Source organism: Vipera ursinii, assembly GCF_947247035.1.
Source record: "Vipera ursinii genome assembly, chromosome: 14".
In the NCBI taxonomy this organism is placed as follows: domain Eukaryota; kingdom Metazoa; phylum Chordata; class Lepidosauria; order Squamata; family Viperidae; genus Vipera; species Vipera ursinii.
In genome coordinates, this window is record NC_139527.1 from 3,533,502 (window position 1) to 3,546,497 (window position 12,996).

Below are 12,996 nucleotides of genomic sequence, written 5' to 3' on the forward strand. Positions count from 1 at the left end.
CGGAGGAGTTAAAACAATCAGCCGTAGATACTAAGAGACTATGGTTGCTGTAATTACTGAAATACGAATACACTCCTTAGCGTGTTTTAATACGCTGCTGAAAATCTGCCTTTTCATGACGTTCTTTTTTTAAAAAAAAAAACAATGTCATGGCTTTCTCGTTAGGAATGTTTTACATGTGGGGAGTGTATTATTACCATTGCTACATGACTATTATTAGCAGTATTACTATTAATAATAGTTTTAGTAGTATTAATAATAAGGGTGATTGCATTTGGGAGGATGCTTTTCAGCCTGTCTCTGACTAATGTGGCTTGATGTTATTAATAATTTAATTTATTTTTCAATTAAACATTTCATTGTTTGTGAAACATTTAATTCTTCGGCTATTAAAAATGCAATTTAATCTAATAATTAAAGTGACGATAATCGTCGTAATAAGTGATTAAACATAGCATGGCTGGTCCCTACTTCCAGATCCATAGACTGGTGGAGTAACAGGCTTTAGAATGTCGCCAGCTATTCCGATAATAAGAAAAATAATAGCAGTAGTAACGATACTGTGGGAAGAATCCAGAGAAAGAAATATTTTGGGGAATATTTAAAAAAGGCAGAATATATTTCCCCAAAGGAATAATGGAGATCTTTTTTAAAAAAGACATAAACCAGCCCCTGCCCCTCCCCTCCAGCCAGAAACCAGCTTTTAGAAATGCAGATGTGATAATCCATTCAGGAAGGTTGGAGCCAGGAAGCTAGAAGCTGATGAGATTAGGAAGACAAAGACCCCTAAAATCTACATACCCCACCCAAACTCTAAAAGACATGACCTTTGGGGACATAATAGGATTAACCCACCAATACCAAAAAAGGGCACACTCAGACTCAGGTCAACCGTACATGACCCAGGAAATACAAAGCCTCAAACAGGAACAGGAAACTACCTCAAGAGCCCCAGAAGGTATAAAAACCCACCCACTCCCATGTGGTCAGTTTTTCCCAGAGCCATCTTTCTGTCTGGCTCCGCTCTTCCATAAACTCCAACCTTTTTTCTAAAGCAGTCTCCATTTTGTTTGTTCCCGGCTTGGACTGGGGCCCTGATGAAGATTTTTCTTTCAACAATACCAGTGCCAATAGCAATAACAACCCCTAGTAACAAAATAGGGAGTAACAGCAATCATAGCCATACTAACCATAACAACAAGCAGTAACCCTAGTAAGAACAGCAACAACAGAAGTAGGAAGAATAACGCCAGGAACAATAACATTAACAATAATAAGGATAGTAACAGCAATACGATTAGCCCTAACATTAACAATAATAACGACAGCAATAAGAAAAGCTGGGGGTCTCCTGGAGGCCTGGAAGTCTGCTTTCTCCCTCTTGGGACCTCTGGGGGGGGCAGGAAATAACCTATTTCAAGTGTGTTTTTGTCCTGGACCAAGGACTCTAGGCTGTGTTTTCAGATCAGCATCTATGCGTTTCGCAAATAGACTCAATCACTCATTTTTTCCTTTACGGATTTATGAGCTCTGTCCAAAGTTCATAATAAACAGCCCAACATCTAACCAGGATCCCTGTTCCTCTGCGCACCAAAGAACCAAGAATTTCCAAGAGACCCTTTTTCTTTTTTTTATGATAGAAATAAGGCAGGGGCCTGAGCAGATCACCCCAACCTTCTGTTCAGAAAATTATTTAATTGTTTCAAGCCTTATAACTCACATCATGGACGTAAAGCTCCCTAAACGGTGGTTCGATGAAAAAAATATCTTCAACCTTGCAAGCATAAAACATTAAAAGGAAAATAAAATGGGAAGAGAAAGGGGGTGGGGGAAAACTGCATAAAAATAAGACATAGTAAATAAAACAAAGCAAACGCGGGTACTTGTTCCCAGTTGTGCCTTATAGCGCATTCTCTCATAGAATTAGTGATTTGCAAAAGGTGGGTTATTTTTTTCAAGTCGGCATACCAGAAATGGCTATTTATATTTATTCATTAGTAAAAATGAAAGTGGAGAAAGTTTCGGGCAAGTTCCTTTTATACCCGGAAAAAGGCAAACTGCCTTTTTTGTTCTCTTGCTACACTTTGCACGGGCTGCTTCTTTTTTTTTCGTGGCTGCTGCGACTGTGAATGTTACACAACAGATATTCCAACTTCCAAGATCTGCCATGTCGACAGCTAGGTAAGACGAGCCAATGGGCAACTGCTCTCTGAGATTAACTGCCGCCCCCTCCCCCCATGGGTGTCGGAGTCAGCAAAAAGGGAGTCAGAGAGGAAGAATGTGTGTGTGTGTGTGTGTGCGCGTATTTGTGTGTGAGTGCCAGCAGGTTAGCGTGCTGCAAAAGCGCAGTAAATCCTTTTTTAGATTTTGAATTCTGCATTTTTAGGGGATTTTGAATGTGTGGCGCCAGCCCTCCTGCAAGTTCTGTTTGCAAGGCCAGGCCAGGAGCAGAGTACTGTGGCTAGTTGCTGATGAGCAGGTGACTTATCAGCCTGCAAATGACATTCACGAGACCCTGGGATGCGTTGTAAAGACACGCCAGTTGCTAAGTGTCCAAATTTTGATCACGTTCACAGGGATGCTGCAACTACAGTAATAAAGGAAGGGACCCATTCGAAGTTACTATGCCAGATTGTTGTTGTTAGTTGCAAAGTCGTGTCTGATCTATCGTGACCCCATGGACAAGATTCCTCCAGGCCTTCCTGTCCTCTACCATCTTCTGGAGTCCATTTAAGCTCACGCCTCCTGCTTCAGTGACTCCATCCAGCCACCTCATTCTCTGTCGTCCCTTTCTTCTTCTCTTGCCCTCAACCTTTCCCAGCATTAGGCTCTTTTCCAGTGAGTCCTTCCTTCTCATTAGGTGGCCAAAGTATTTGAGTTTCCACTTCAGGATCTGGCCTTCTAAAGAGCAGTCAGGGTTGATCCCCTCTAGGACTGACCGGCTTGATCACCTTTCAGTCCAAGGGACTCGCAGGAGTCTTCTCCAGCACCACAGTTCAAAGTCCTCCATTCTCTGGCGCTCAGCCTTTCTTATGGTATGCCAGATTAGCATAACAATTAAATTGCTGGCATTTGTATCAGTAAGACTTTGAGACTTTGACTCAATCCCTTCTCTCAATCCATCTCCAGAGTTGTCTCGGTGAGAATAAAACTAGGAAAAAACACACACACTCACACAAACACACACACACATACTCCTACACCCACATGGTGGGGGAGTCTTTCTTTGAGAAACAAATATATATTTATACGCATGCAAATAACTCGTAGTTGTCAAAACCAGTCCTGTTGCATTGAAAGCAATGTAGTTATTTTTAGTGGCTCTGTTTGTGGGACCATCTGGACGGTTAAGACAATTTTGCACGAGGGTGGGGTGGGGGTTTACGTTTTTGCAGCCCCTCCCCAACAAAGAGGGGCTGAGTTGCAGCAGAATGTGGTCAGCCATCTGGTTGTACTTGAGAGGAATCGGTGGGGGTTAATCCTGCCTCTGACCAAGGAACAGTTGACTGATGAACGTTGGACACAGTCAATGTTGTCTTTATTTGCTTATAATCCTTGGGGACGTCTGTGTCAGAGAAGACCAACCAAGATGATGAGGGGACTGGAGGTTAAAACCCATAAAGTACAGAGGGGGAGGGGGAGACAACCAGCTGGATCAGACCCTTCGAATGAAAGAATATTTTACAAAGAATTCCCAGGAATTAAAATGGTATTCTGGGACATCGATGATATTACCTAGCTAGCTTAAAATCTGCGGGAAAGCAACCAAATTCTGAGAACACGAAGAACCCAACGTACTCAACCTAAGTGTGTATATTCTCTACCACGAGGAAGCAATTTGTTTGTTTGTTTGAAAGTCAGGTGGACTAAAGTGCTTGGCATTTTGAGTGTAAAACAATAGTCTTTGGGGATGTTCTAAAAACATGTGCTCCTTCAAGGGACTACTGTTCAAACCTCCTCCATCTTTCTCTTTAGGGTTCCTGCTCTCCCAGTGAAGAATCTGAACGGAACTGGTCCAGTCCACCCTGCCTTGGCAGGTAAGAGTAGTAAATGAGTTGAGCTGCAGCTCATGAAAGCTGATGCCTTTTTAGTAAAATATGCTAGTCAGAAAAAGTGCTTCCTTCTCATTTTTTTTATTAAGGAACATGAAAACCTTGATTTAACAGACTGTCAGGATGTCATGCCTGTCAAATCCAAAGGCCTGTTAAATCCAAAAGTCTGTTAAATCCAAAAGTCTGTTAAATCCAAAGGTTTGTTAAATCCAAAGGTCTGTTAAATCCGAAAGCCTGTTAAATCAGAACGTATGAAATTAGTTTTGTTTGAATCACTTGCTTTCTCTATTCCAGGAATGACCGGCATCTTGATGTGTGCAGCAGGTTTGCCCGTTTGTCTGACGCGAGCCCCAAAGCCCATCTTGCACCCCCCGCCTGTCAACAAGAGCGACATGAAGGCAGTGCCGGGCATTACCGGCATTTGCCGTAAAACCAAGAAGAAACATTTGAAGAAGAGTAAGCTGCCTTCCTCCTTGGTCTCTGAGGGGTTAAAATGTGGGGGGGGTCGCACGCTGGACGCTGGCTTTTGGACCCTTTTAGAGTTGGCAGCCATTTTGCATCCCACCAAAGAGGGATGCTGTACCAAGGACCCTGAGCATTGTGGGAAATTCTGAAAGGCCACAGAGAGTGAACTGTTTGGCTCTGGGTAAGGCCTGGGAAAAAAACTGGAAAAATTGGGGGGAAAAAACAGGGGTTTTTTTTCCAAACGGCTTTGGGGGGAGGAAAAGGGGGGGGGGCAGAAAAAAACCTTGTTCTTTTCCCATTTTTTCCGGGTTTTTTTTCTTCTTCCAGGCCTTCCCATCTCTAAGTCACACTTTGCATTACTTTGACTGAAAGTGACTGGTGCAGGTGGGAACGAAGAGGTATAAAATGGCTTTCATGAGGACTAGAGCAGTAGACAAACAGCAGCAGTCATTTTCATTGTCTCTGTGAGTGTGGGTGTATTCGTGCCTTTGAGTCAGCACCGGGTCTTCTCTTCTCTCCAGGCAGAAATCCCGAGGACGTGGTGCGACGTTATATCCAGAAAGTGAAGAACCCCCCCGATGAGGTGAGCTACTCCACTTTCTGACCCACCGGTGGGGCAAAAAGTATAAAATATCCAGGCATGAGTAGATTGATTCTCCCCCCCCCATCAATCTATTATTTCCTGATTATGAGAACAATCAATCAGTGGAACGGCTTGGCTTCAGAAGTTGTGGGTGCTCCAACACTGGAGGTTTTCAAGAAGAGACTGGACAGCCATTTGTCCAGAATGATACATGAGCAGGGGGTTGGACTAGAAGACCTCCAAGGTCCCATCCAGCTCTTATTCTATGTTCTATGCTCTTTGCAAGGCTGTTGTGGAGTAAAAAGGGGAGAGATCCTGGAGTCTCAAAAGAAGAGGTAGAGATGAAACGAGGATTAAAAATAGAAGCAAATGACTTGGAGCAAAGAGCTGCTAGGCGCGAGGTCCCGGCTGTGTAATTTTCAGCAACAGGAAAGTGCTTGCATTTGCACCAAGGTGGTGCCATTATTATCACGAAACGGTTTGTGGTACATTTTAGGATTCTGAGTCACCGAAAGGCACGCGTGAATATGTGTTTCCGCCTACAGAGGTGGCGTGAGCATTTTGAAATGATAAAAGTCCAGCGGTTAAGAGGCAGGATACGAATAAGTAAATAAAAAAACATCTTTCCCATCTGGAAGCTGGCTTGGATCTGCAGGTCATCGCTCCTTCTGGTTCACCCTTGGCACAAACTCCCCCAACAACAGTCTAGAACTAGCACCAGAAGGCAGGACGAGAAACAATGATTGGAAACTGACCAAAGAGAGAAGCAACCTGGAATTAAGGAGAAAGTTCCTAACAGTGAGGACAAGTAACCAGTGGAACAGCTTGCCTCCAGAAATCCTGGGCACTCCATCACTGGAGACTTTTAAGAAGAAGCTAGACAGTCACTTGTCTGAGATGGTATAGGTTCTCCTGCTTGAGCGGGGGGCTGGACTAGAAGACCTCCAAGGTCCCTTCCAGATTCTATTCTATTCTATTCCTTTCCTCTTTTCCTTCCTTCCTTCCTTCCTTCCTTCCTTCCTTCCTTCCTTCCTTCCTTCCTTCCTTCCTTCCTTCCTTCCTTCCTTGTCTGAGACGGTCTAGGTTCTCCTGCTTGAGCAGGGGGCTGGTCTAGAAGACCTCTAAGGTCCCTTTTGCAGCTCTATTCTATTCTAGATTAGAACTAGAGATAGAGATAGATTGGAAGGTTCCTTCCAACCGTATTATTCTACAATTTGTTTTCCTAATTTATTCCCCGTGCTTTACAGCTCCCTGCAATCCAACCGCCATCCTTGTTAGTTATTGCTGACACACACCCCCACCCTACTTGTTTCCACCCCCAACAGGACTGTACCATCTGCATGGAGAGATTGGTGTCCTCCTCGGGTTACGAGGGCATCCTCAGGCACAAGGGTGCCAAGCCGGAACTGGTAGGAAAGCTGGGGAAATGTGGGCACATGTACCACCTCCTTTGTCTCGTTGCCATGTACAACAACGGCAATAAGGTGAGCCCTGATTCAAACGGGTGGCTGGTGGGGGGGGCGGGGGGAAAGGAATCTGGGGAATATTATTGGTTTGGGGGCAGAGAGTCTCAATAAAGAAGAAATATATGGAGTCACCGCAAACAGTGAGATGACCAGTATTTAAATTAGATAGATAGATAGATAGATAGATAGATAGATAGATAGATAGATAGATAGATAGATAGATAGATGATAGATAGATGGATGGATGGATGGATGGATGGATGGATGGATGGACGGGTGGGTGGGTGGATGGGTGGATGGATAGATGATAGATAGATAGATAGATAGATAGATAGATAGATGATGGATAGATGGATGGATGGATGGATGGATGGATGGATGGACGGACGGGTGGGTGGGTAGATGGATAGATGATAGATAGATAGATAGATAGATAGATAGATAGATAGATAGATAGATAGGTGGGTGGGTGGGTGGGTGGGTGGGTGGATGGATGGATGGATGGATAGATGATAGATAGATAGATAGATAGATAGATAGATAGATAGAGATAGATAGATGAGAGAGAGAGAGAGATGAGAGATAGATGGAAAGAAGAAAGAGAAAGAGAAAGAAAAAGAAAAAAGAGAGAAAGAAAGAAAAGAAAGAAAGAATGACAGACAGACTTTGGCCAATCACCAGGAGACGGTGAGTTCTAGTCCCACCTTAGGCGTGAAAGGCGCCTGGGTAACTTTGGGCCAGTCTGTCTCTCTTAACCCACAACCACTTAACAGGGTTGTCGTGGGGAAAACCGGAAGGAGAAGGAGTATTGTGCGTATTCGTTGCTTTGAATGATTTGTAAAAATAACAAAGGCGGGGGAAATCAAATCAATGAATAATGTAGAAAGAAATAGATGAAGACATAAATAAAGAAATGAGTTTCCCCTCCACCACAGCAAACAGACACTTAGCCGTTTATCATCTTGCATTAAAATACCACACTGGATCTCTTATCTCTAAAGAAATCCTTATCAGCCCTTCGCCTTCAATCCTGAACAGCAAAAGTCCTTTTTCATTACCACATTTCCCCCCCCTTCCTTTTCGGTTGTCCCTCTGTTTTTTTTTCTTCCTTGAAGTTTTGTCTTAGGGTTTGTCTTTTTGATGGTAATTTTTAATGGAAGGGCTAAATGGGGGGGTGGGGGTGGGTGGGAAACACCTTGGGTGTTGTGCAGCCCATCGATTTAAATAAGTAAATAAAATCATCAGCCAGCGGCAGTGGCGTAGCGTGGGGGGTGCAGGGGGGGCCGGCCGCACCGGGCGCAACATCTGGGGGGGGCGCACTCACACTCGCAGCTCTCTGCCCCTGCCTGGCTCACTCACTCTCTCACTGCAGTGCTGGCTGTGCGAATCTGATCCGAGCCGCCGGGTCTCCGGCCACTGTGGAGGGGGGGTGCCAGGCGTGCGGTGCGGTTAGGGGGGCGCAAATTACTTGCCCCGGGTGCTGACAACCCACGCTGCGCCACTGGCCAGCGGGGCTCATTGGCATGTCACGACCCCTGGACGGCTGACCTGCGCCCCCTCCTCATCCCTTCGCTTCCTTCCGCCCCGCAGGATGGCAGCCTCCAGTGCCCCACTTGCAAGGCCATCTACGGGGAGAAGACGGGGACTCAGCCTCCTGGGAAAATGCAATTCCACGTGATCCCCCACTCTCTCCCCGGCTATCCGAATTGCAAAACGATCCGCGTTCTGTACAACATCCCCGCGGGGATCCAGGTGAGAAAGAGAACGCGTGCCGGCCGCAAGAAGTGAGCCCGAAATTTCTGCTGCCAAGCGAAATGGAAGTTTTGGCCCATTTTACGACCTTTTTTTTTTCTTGCCACGGGCGTTATGCGAATCGCTGCAGTGGTTGAGGGAGTGGCACAGTTGTTAAGAGAAAATGGCTTCCCCCGTTGACTTTGCTGGTCAGAAGGCCGCCAAAGGGGATCGCGTGACACCCGCCCTGCCCCCGGGACGCTGCAACCGTCATAAACACGAGTCAGTTGCCAAGCGTCTGAACGTTGATCACGTGTCTGTAGGGAGGCTGCAATGGGAGTAAGTGTGAAAAAAACGGTCACAAGTGACTTTTTTTGGTGCCGTTGTAACTTTGAACGCTCACTAAACGAACTGCCCATAATTTTGAACGGGCGTTGACTTCACTAGAACTTCAACCAGTCGTAAGTTGAGAATTACTGCTACTTCCTTCCGTAACACACATTGTGGACTAGATGCATGGGGGTTTTTTTGCCTCTCCCAACTCTCTTTATTTCTTTTCTTTTTTTTTTTTTTGCTTAAGCAGGGCGTAGAGCATCCAAATCCTGGGAAAAAGTTCACCGCACGAGGATTTCCACGTCATTGTTACCTTCCGGACAACGAGAAAGGCAGAAAGGTAAACCTTGACCTTTGACTTTTAGGGGGACTTCAATTGGAACATACGCAAATGGTCGCCGTTCCTTGCCTTTGTGATATCACTGCTCCTGTTTTGTATGGATGGTGTTTGTGTACATGCCCTGGTGCTTCACATTCTCTTTCTTCCTCATGTTGCCGTCACTTGGCACCGCCACACCGTCACTGTCTTCTGGAGCTCGTTTACTACCACGATGTTCATTGGCTAGCCCAGGGGTCTTTTATGACTCATGGACTTCAACTCCCAGAATTCCTGAGACAGCTGACTCAGGAATTCTGGGAGTTGAAGTCCATGAGTCATAAAAGAGCCGAGGTTGCCTACCCCTGGGCTAGCCCCTATAGAACTTCCAGACAGACAGGCAGGTGGTAGCCAATCAACCGGACATCGTAGTAATACACAAGGACCGGAAGACAGTGGTGGTAATAGCTGCAGAAGTGCCAAGTGAGAGCAAGATCAGGAAGAAGGAATATGAGAAGCTGGAGAAGTAGCAGGACCCGAAGGAGGGTGTGGAAAGTCAAGTCCAAAGAGGTCACAGTGGTGGTAGGAATACTCGGGGCCGTGACTCCTAAGTTGAGGGAGGGACTCCAATTGATCCCAGGAATGACATCAGAGCCCTTTGTCCAGGAAAGTACAGTGCTAGGAACAGCTAAGATCCTGCACAGAACCCTCAAAATCCCAGTCCACTGGTAGAAGACCCTAGATTAAGGAGAACAAGACCACCCAAAAGAGTGAGAAAGGATATTTTTTTAATGTATATATCCGTGGTGGCAAACCTATGGCACGCATGCCACAGGTGGCACGCAGAGCCCTCTTTGTGGGCACGGGCGCCATCGCCCCAGTATTAGGCCTTCAGCTGGCTTTAGGCCTCCACTGACATGTTCAAAAAAAAGAGAAAGGTTCAATCAATCAATCAATTTTAACTTCTCGCGGGGAAAAAAAAGATCTCGCAAAGGTGGAATTGACTGATTGAACCTTTTAGTCCCACCCAGTCTGCCGTTACCACTGAAGCCACGCCCACCCAATGGACCACACCCACACAATTGGCCACACCCAGCCAATAGGCCACACCCACCCGGCACCCGACGATACATAAGTGGGTTTGGGGTTGTAGTTTGGGCACTCGGTCTCTAAAAGGATTGCCATCACTGGTGTATATATACTACAGGGATGCAGTGGCTCAGTGGGTTAGGATGCTGAGCTTGTCGATCAGAAGGTCGGCAGTTTGGCGGGTCGAATCCTGAGTGCCGCGTAACAGAGTGAGTGCCTGTTACTCGTCCCAGCTTCTGCCAACCTAGCAGTTCGAAAGCACGTAAAAATGCAAGTAGAAAAATAGGGACCGCTACGGTGGGAAGGTAACAGCGTTCCGTGCGCCTTTGGCATCTAGTCATGCCGGCCACATGACCACGGAGATGTCCTTAGACAAGCGCTGGCTCTTTGGCTTTGAAACAGAGATGAGCACCGGCCCCTAGAGTTGGAAATGACTAGCCCGCATGTGCGGGGGAACCTTTACCTTTATATCTATACTACCTTCTCCTCATCCAGATTTTGAAACTCCTCATTGTGGCCTGGGAACGCCGACTCATCTTCACCATCGGGACCTCGAACACGACAGGTGAATCGGACACCGTGGTGTGGAATGAGATTCACCACAAGACCGAATTTGGCTCCAACCTCACCGGCCACGGCTATCCTGACCCGAACTACCTGGACAATGTCCTGGCTGAACTGACGGCCCAGGGGGTCTTGGAAGCCAACCTGAAGGACTGAGAAGGTTTTTGTTTTGGTTTTTTGGCCTCCATCCACCCAACGCTCCTCCTGCCTCCATTTCGCCACGTGCGGCGCAAGCGCTGCCTGTCTCTCCTCCGTCTGCCCATCTGTGTCTGTGTTTGCTGATTGGCGAAGCAGCCGGCTTTGGGATGGTGCTTTCCACCTTCCCAAATTGCTTTGACTAGCTTGAACTTCAAACCACGGAGGATACGGGGTGCTTTCCTCCACCACCACCCCCGGGCAGGATTCGCAACATGATATTCGGGGTTCCCTCCCTGGAAGAAACAACAACAATCCGAAGCTTTGTGAGCAGCCGATGCAAGCCTTTTGTTCTTCTCTTCTTCTTTTTTCTACCTGTGTGTGTAATTCTTGGCCATTCCCATGGATTCAAGGCTCACTACTCCGAATGCTCCATCTCCAGCTCCTCCAATCTCACACCCCAGGTTGTGATGCCTTCTTTCGTCTCTGTTCCTCGCTTGCCTGCGTGGCTCTGCCCAGAGAAGCAGGGAAAAATATCCAACTTGGGCACCTAGGGAAGGCTGACAGGGTGGCTTCACAGCAGGCAGAATGTTGTCAACCAGCTTTTGTCATCTGGCTTCCATGCAAATAAAAAAGGGGGCCCATCCCCATTTCTTTGGCTCTGTTCTCCCCCACCCCACCCCGCCCCAGCCTCAGAGATGTTCTCTTCATTGATGAGATGCAAAGTTTGTCCCCTAGTTGGTGATCTTTCTCCTTAAAAAAAATATACTGCAGGATGGAGGAGTTTTTTTCCGTAACTGGAGCCACAGCTGGTGGTGAAGACTGGAAAGCTCACAAGATCTTCTCCTTCCACCGTTCCAGATAGATTCCCTTTGGTTAGCTGTTTATTTAACAAACACAAAGTACGTGTTGCGGGATAAAGCATCCAGCCACAATGCTTGGACAGACAGGCCTTTCTGACTGTCGGTCTTACATCGTCTTCTTCTCATCTCCCCAAACACCAAAATGCGTAGTTTTGGACCTGTGTTCTGGACCATTTTGGTGGTGATGGAAGAGGGCTGATTCCTTTCTTCCTGCGGCATCAAATGTCTGCATCGATTTCCTCCTTCTGCTCTTTTCGGTCCATCGTCGACACTGGAGATGTCCCATATTCTGAAGCCTAGGGGGACCATTGTCCTCTTGGATGGTTTTTAGAGTCTTGAAAGCGAAGTATCAATCCATGGGGGGGAGGGGTGTCTCAGCATGTGTGGGGGCAATTGCTCCCATTGCTTCTGCCATTCCTGAAAAGGCCCAGGCTTCATCCAATAAGGTGCCGCCTTCTGTCTCCCCTTGCTTGACGTCCGTTCGACAGTTTGCGTGGCACTTGAGGTTCTCCTCCGCTGAAAGACGAAAAGAAAGTGATGCCTGTTTCTGGCTACTTGCAAACCGTACAACAGCCTGGATCGGTTCTGGAGACGTCTCCTGTGGCGAACTTCCTACCCTCCACAATCTTATGTAGCATGTTCAATTATCCAGACGTGAGGGCAAGACTGGGACACGTTGCCAAAGAGGATGGGAATAACTTAAAAAGGAGGAAAATGTAACTTCTATACACAGCTTTGGTCCATATCAAGCAGATGCAATAACAACAACAACAACAATAATAATAAAAATGGGACAAAAACAGAGCAAAATGTTATTGGCCATGGTGTCACCAGTGCAGGATTGGTCCACAAACATCATTAGTGGGAGGTTCCAGAGAGCCCCAAATCCTTGAGATTTTATTATTTTGAAATAGGAACCTCTGCTTGGTCACCCAAAGCAGGAGCAAGCGGATTAGGAACTTACTGGAGGAGAAGACTTTAAGAGTTGTCCTTTCTCCAGGCTAAAATTGTGGGGTTACAAACTGGGGAAGGTTGCACCCATTCTTGCAGCCAGGTGGCCTAGAACAGGGGTCCACAACCCCTGGTCTGTGGACCGATCCACACAAAGAAGCGAAGTCCGATCCACGTGATGCAGGCAGCATGTGAAACCACGCCCCCTCCGGTCCACGAGAAAACCTCTCTCCATAGAACCGGTCCCTGGTGCCCAAAAGGTTGGGGGACCCCCGGCCTAGAAGCAAAGCTGACAAATGGCTTTGTGAGCCTGGTTCCAATCCCTTTGAGCCTGCCCAAAGCAGAATCCAAGCCAGACTTCAATTCCCAGAATTCTCCATCTCTTCTTCTTCTTCTTCTTCTTCTTCTTCTTCTTCTTTCTTCTTTCTTCTTTCTTCTTTCTTCTTTC

General features: G+C 46.7%; 1 protein-coding gene across 1 annotated transcript in view; it reads left to right on the forward strand.

The window, feature by feature from the left end:
- Positions 1 to 12,395, forward strand: part of DTX1 (deltex E3 ubiquitin ligase 1) — a 30,329-nt gene extending 17,934 nt beyond the window's left edge. Inside the window, exons 3-9 of the mRNA XM_083373558.1 lie at positions 3,976 to 4,037; positions 4,347 to 4,508; positions 5,039 to 5,100; positions 6,426 to 6,584; positions 8,157 to 8,318; positions 8,881 to 8,970; positions 10,531 to 12,395. Of these exons, the coding sequence (XP_083229684.1) occupies positions 3,976 to 4,037; positions 4,347 to 4,508; positions 5,039 to 5,100; positions 6,426 to 6,584; positions 8,157 to 8,318; positions 8,881 to 8,970; positions 10,531 to 10,755 (922 nt within the window). The 3' untranslated portion in view covers positions 10,756 to 12,395. The remainder of the gene's footprint in view (positions 1 to 3,975; positions 4,038 to 4,346; positions 4,509 to 5,038; positions 5,101 to 6,425; positions 6,585 to 8,156; positions 8,319 to 8,880; positions 8,971 to 10,530) is intronic.
- Positions 12,396 to 12,996: the final 601 nt, after the last annotated feature.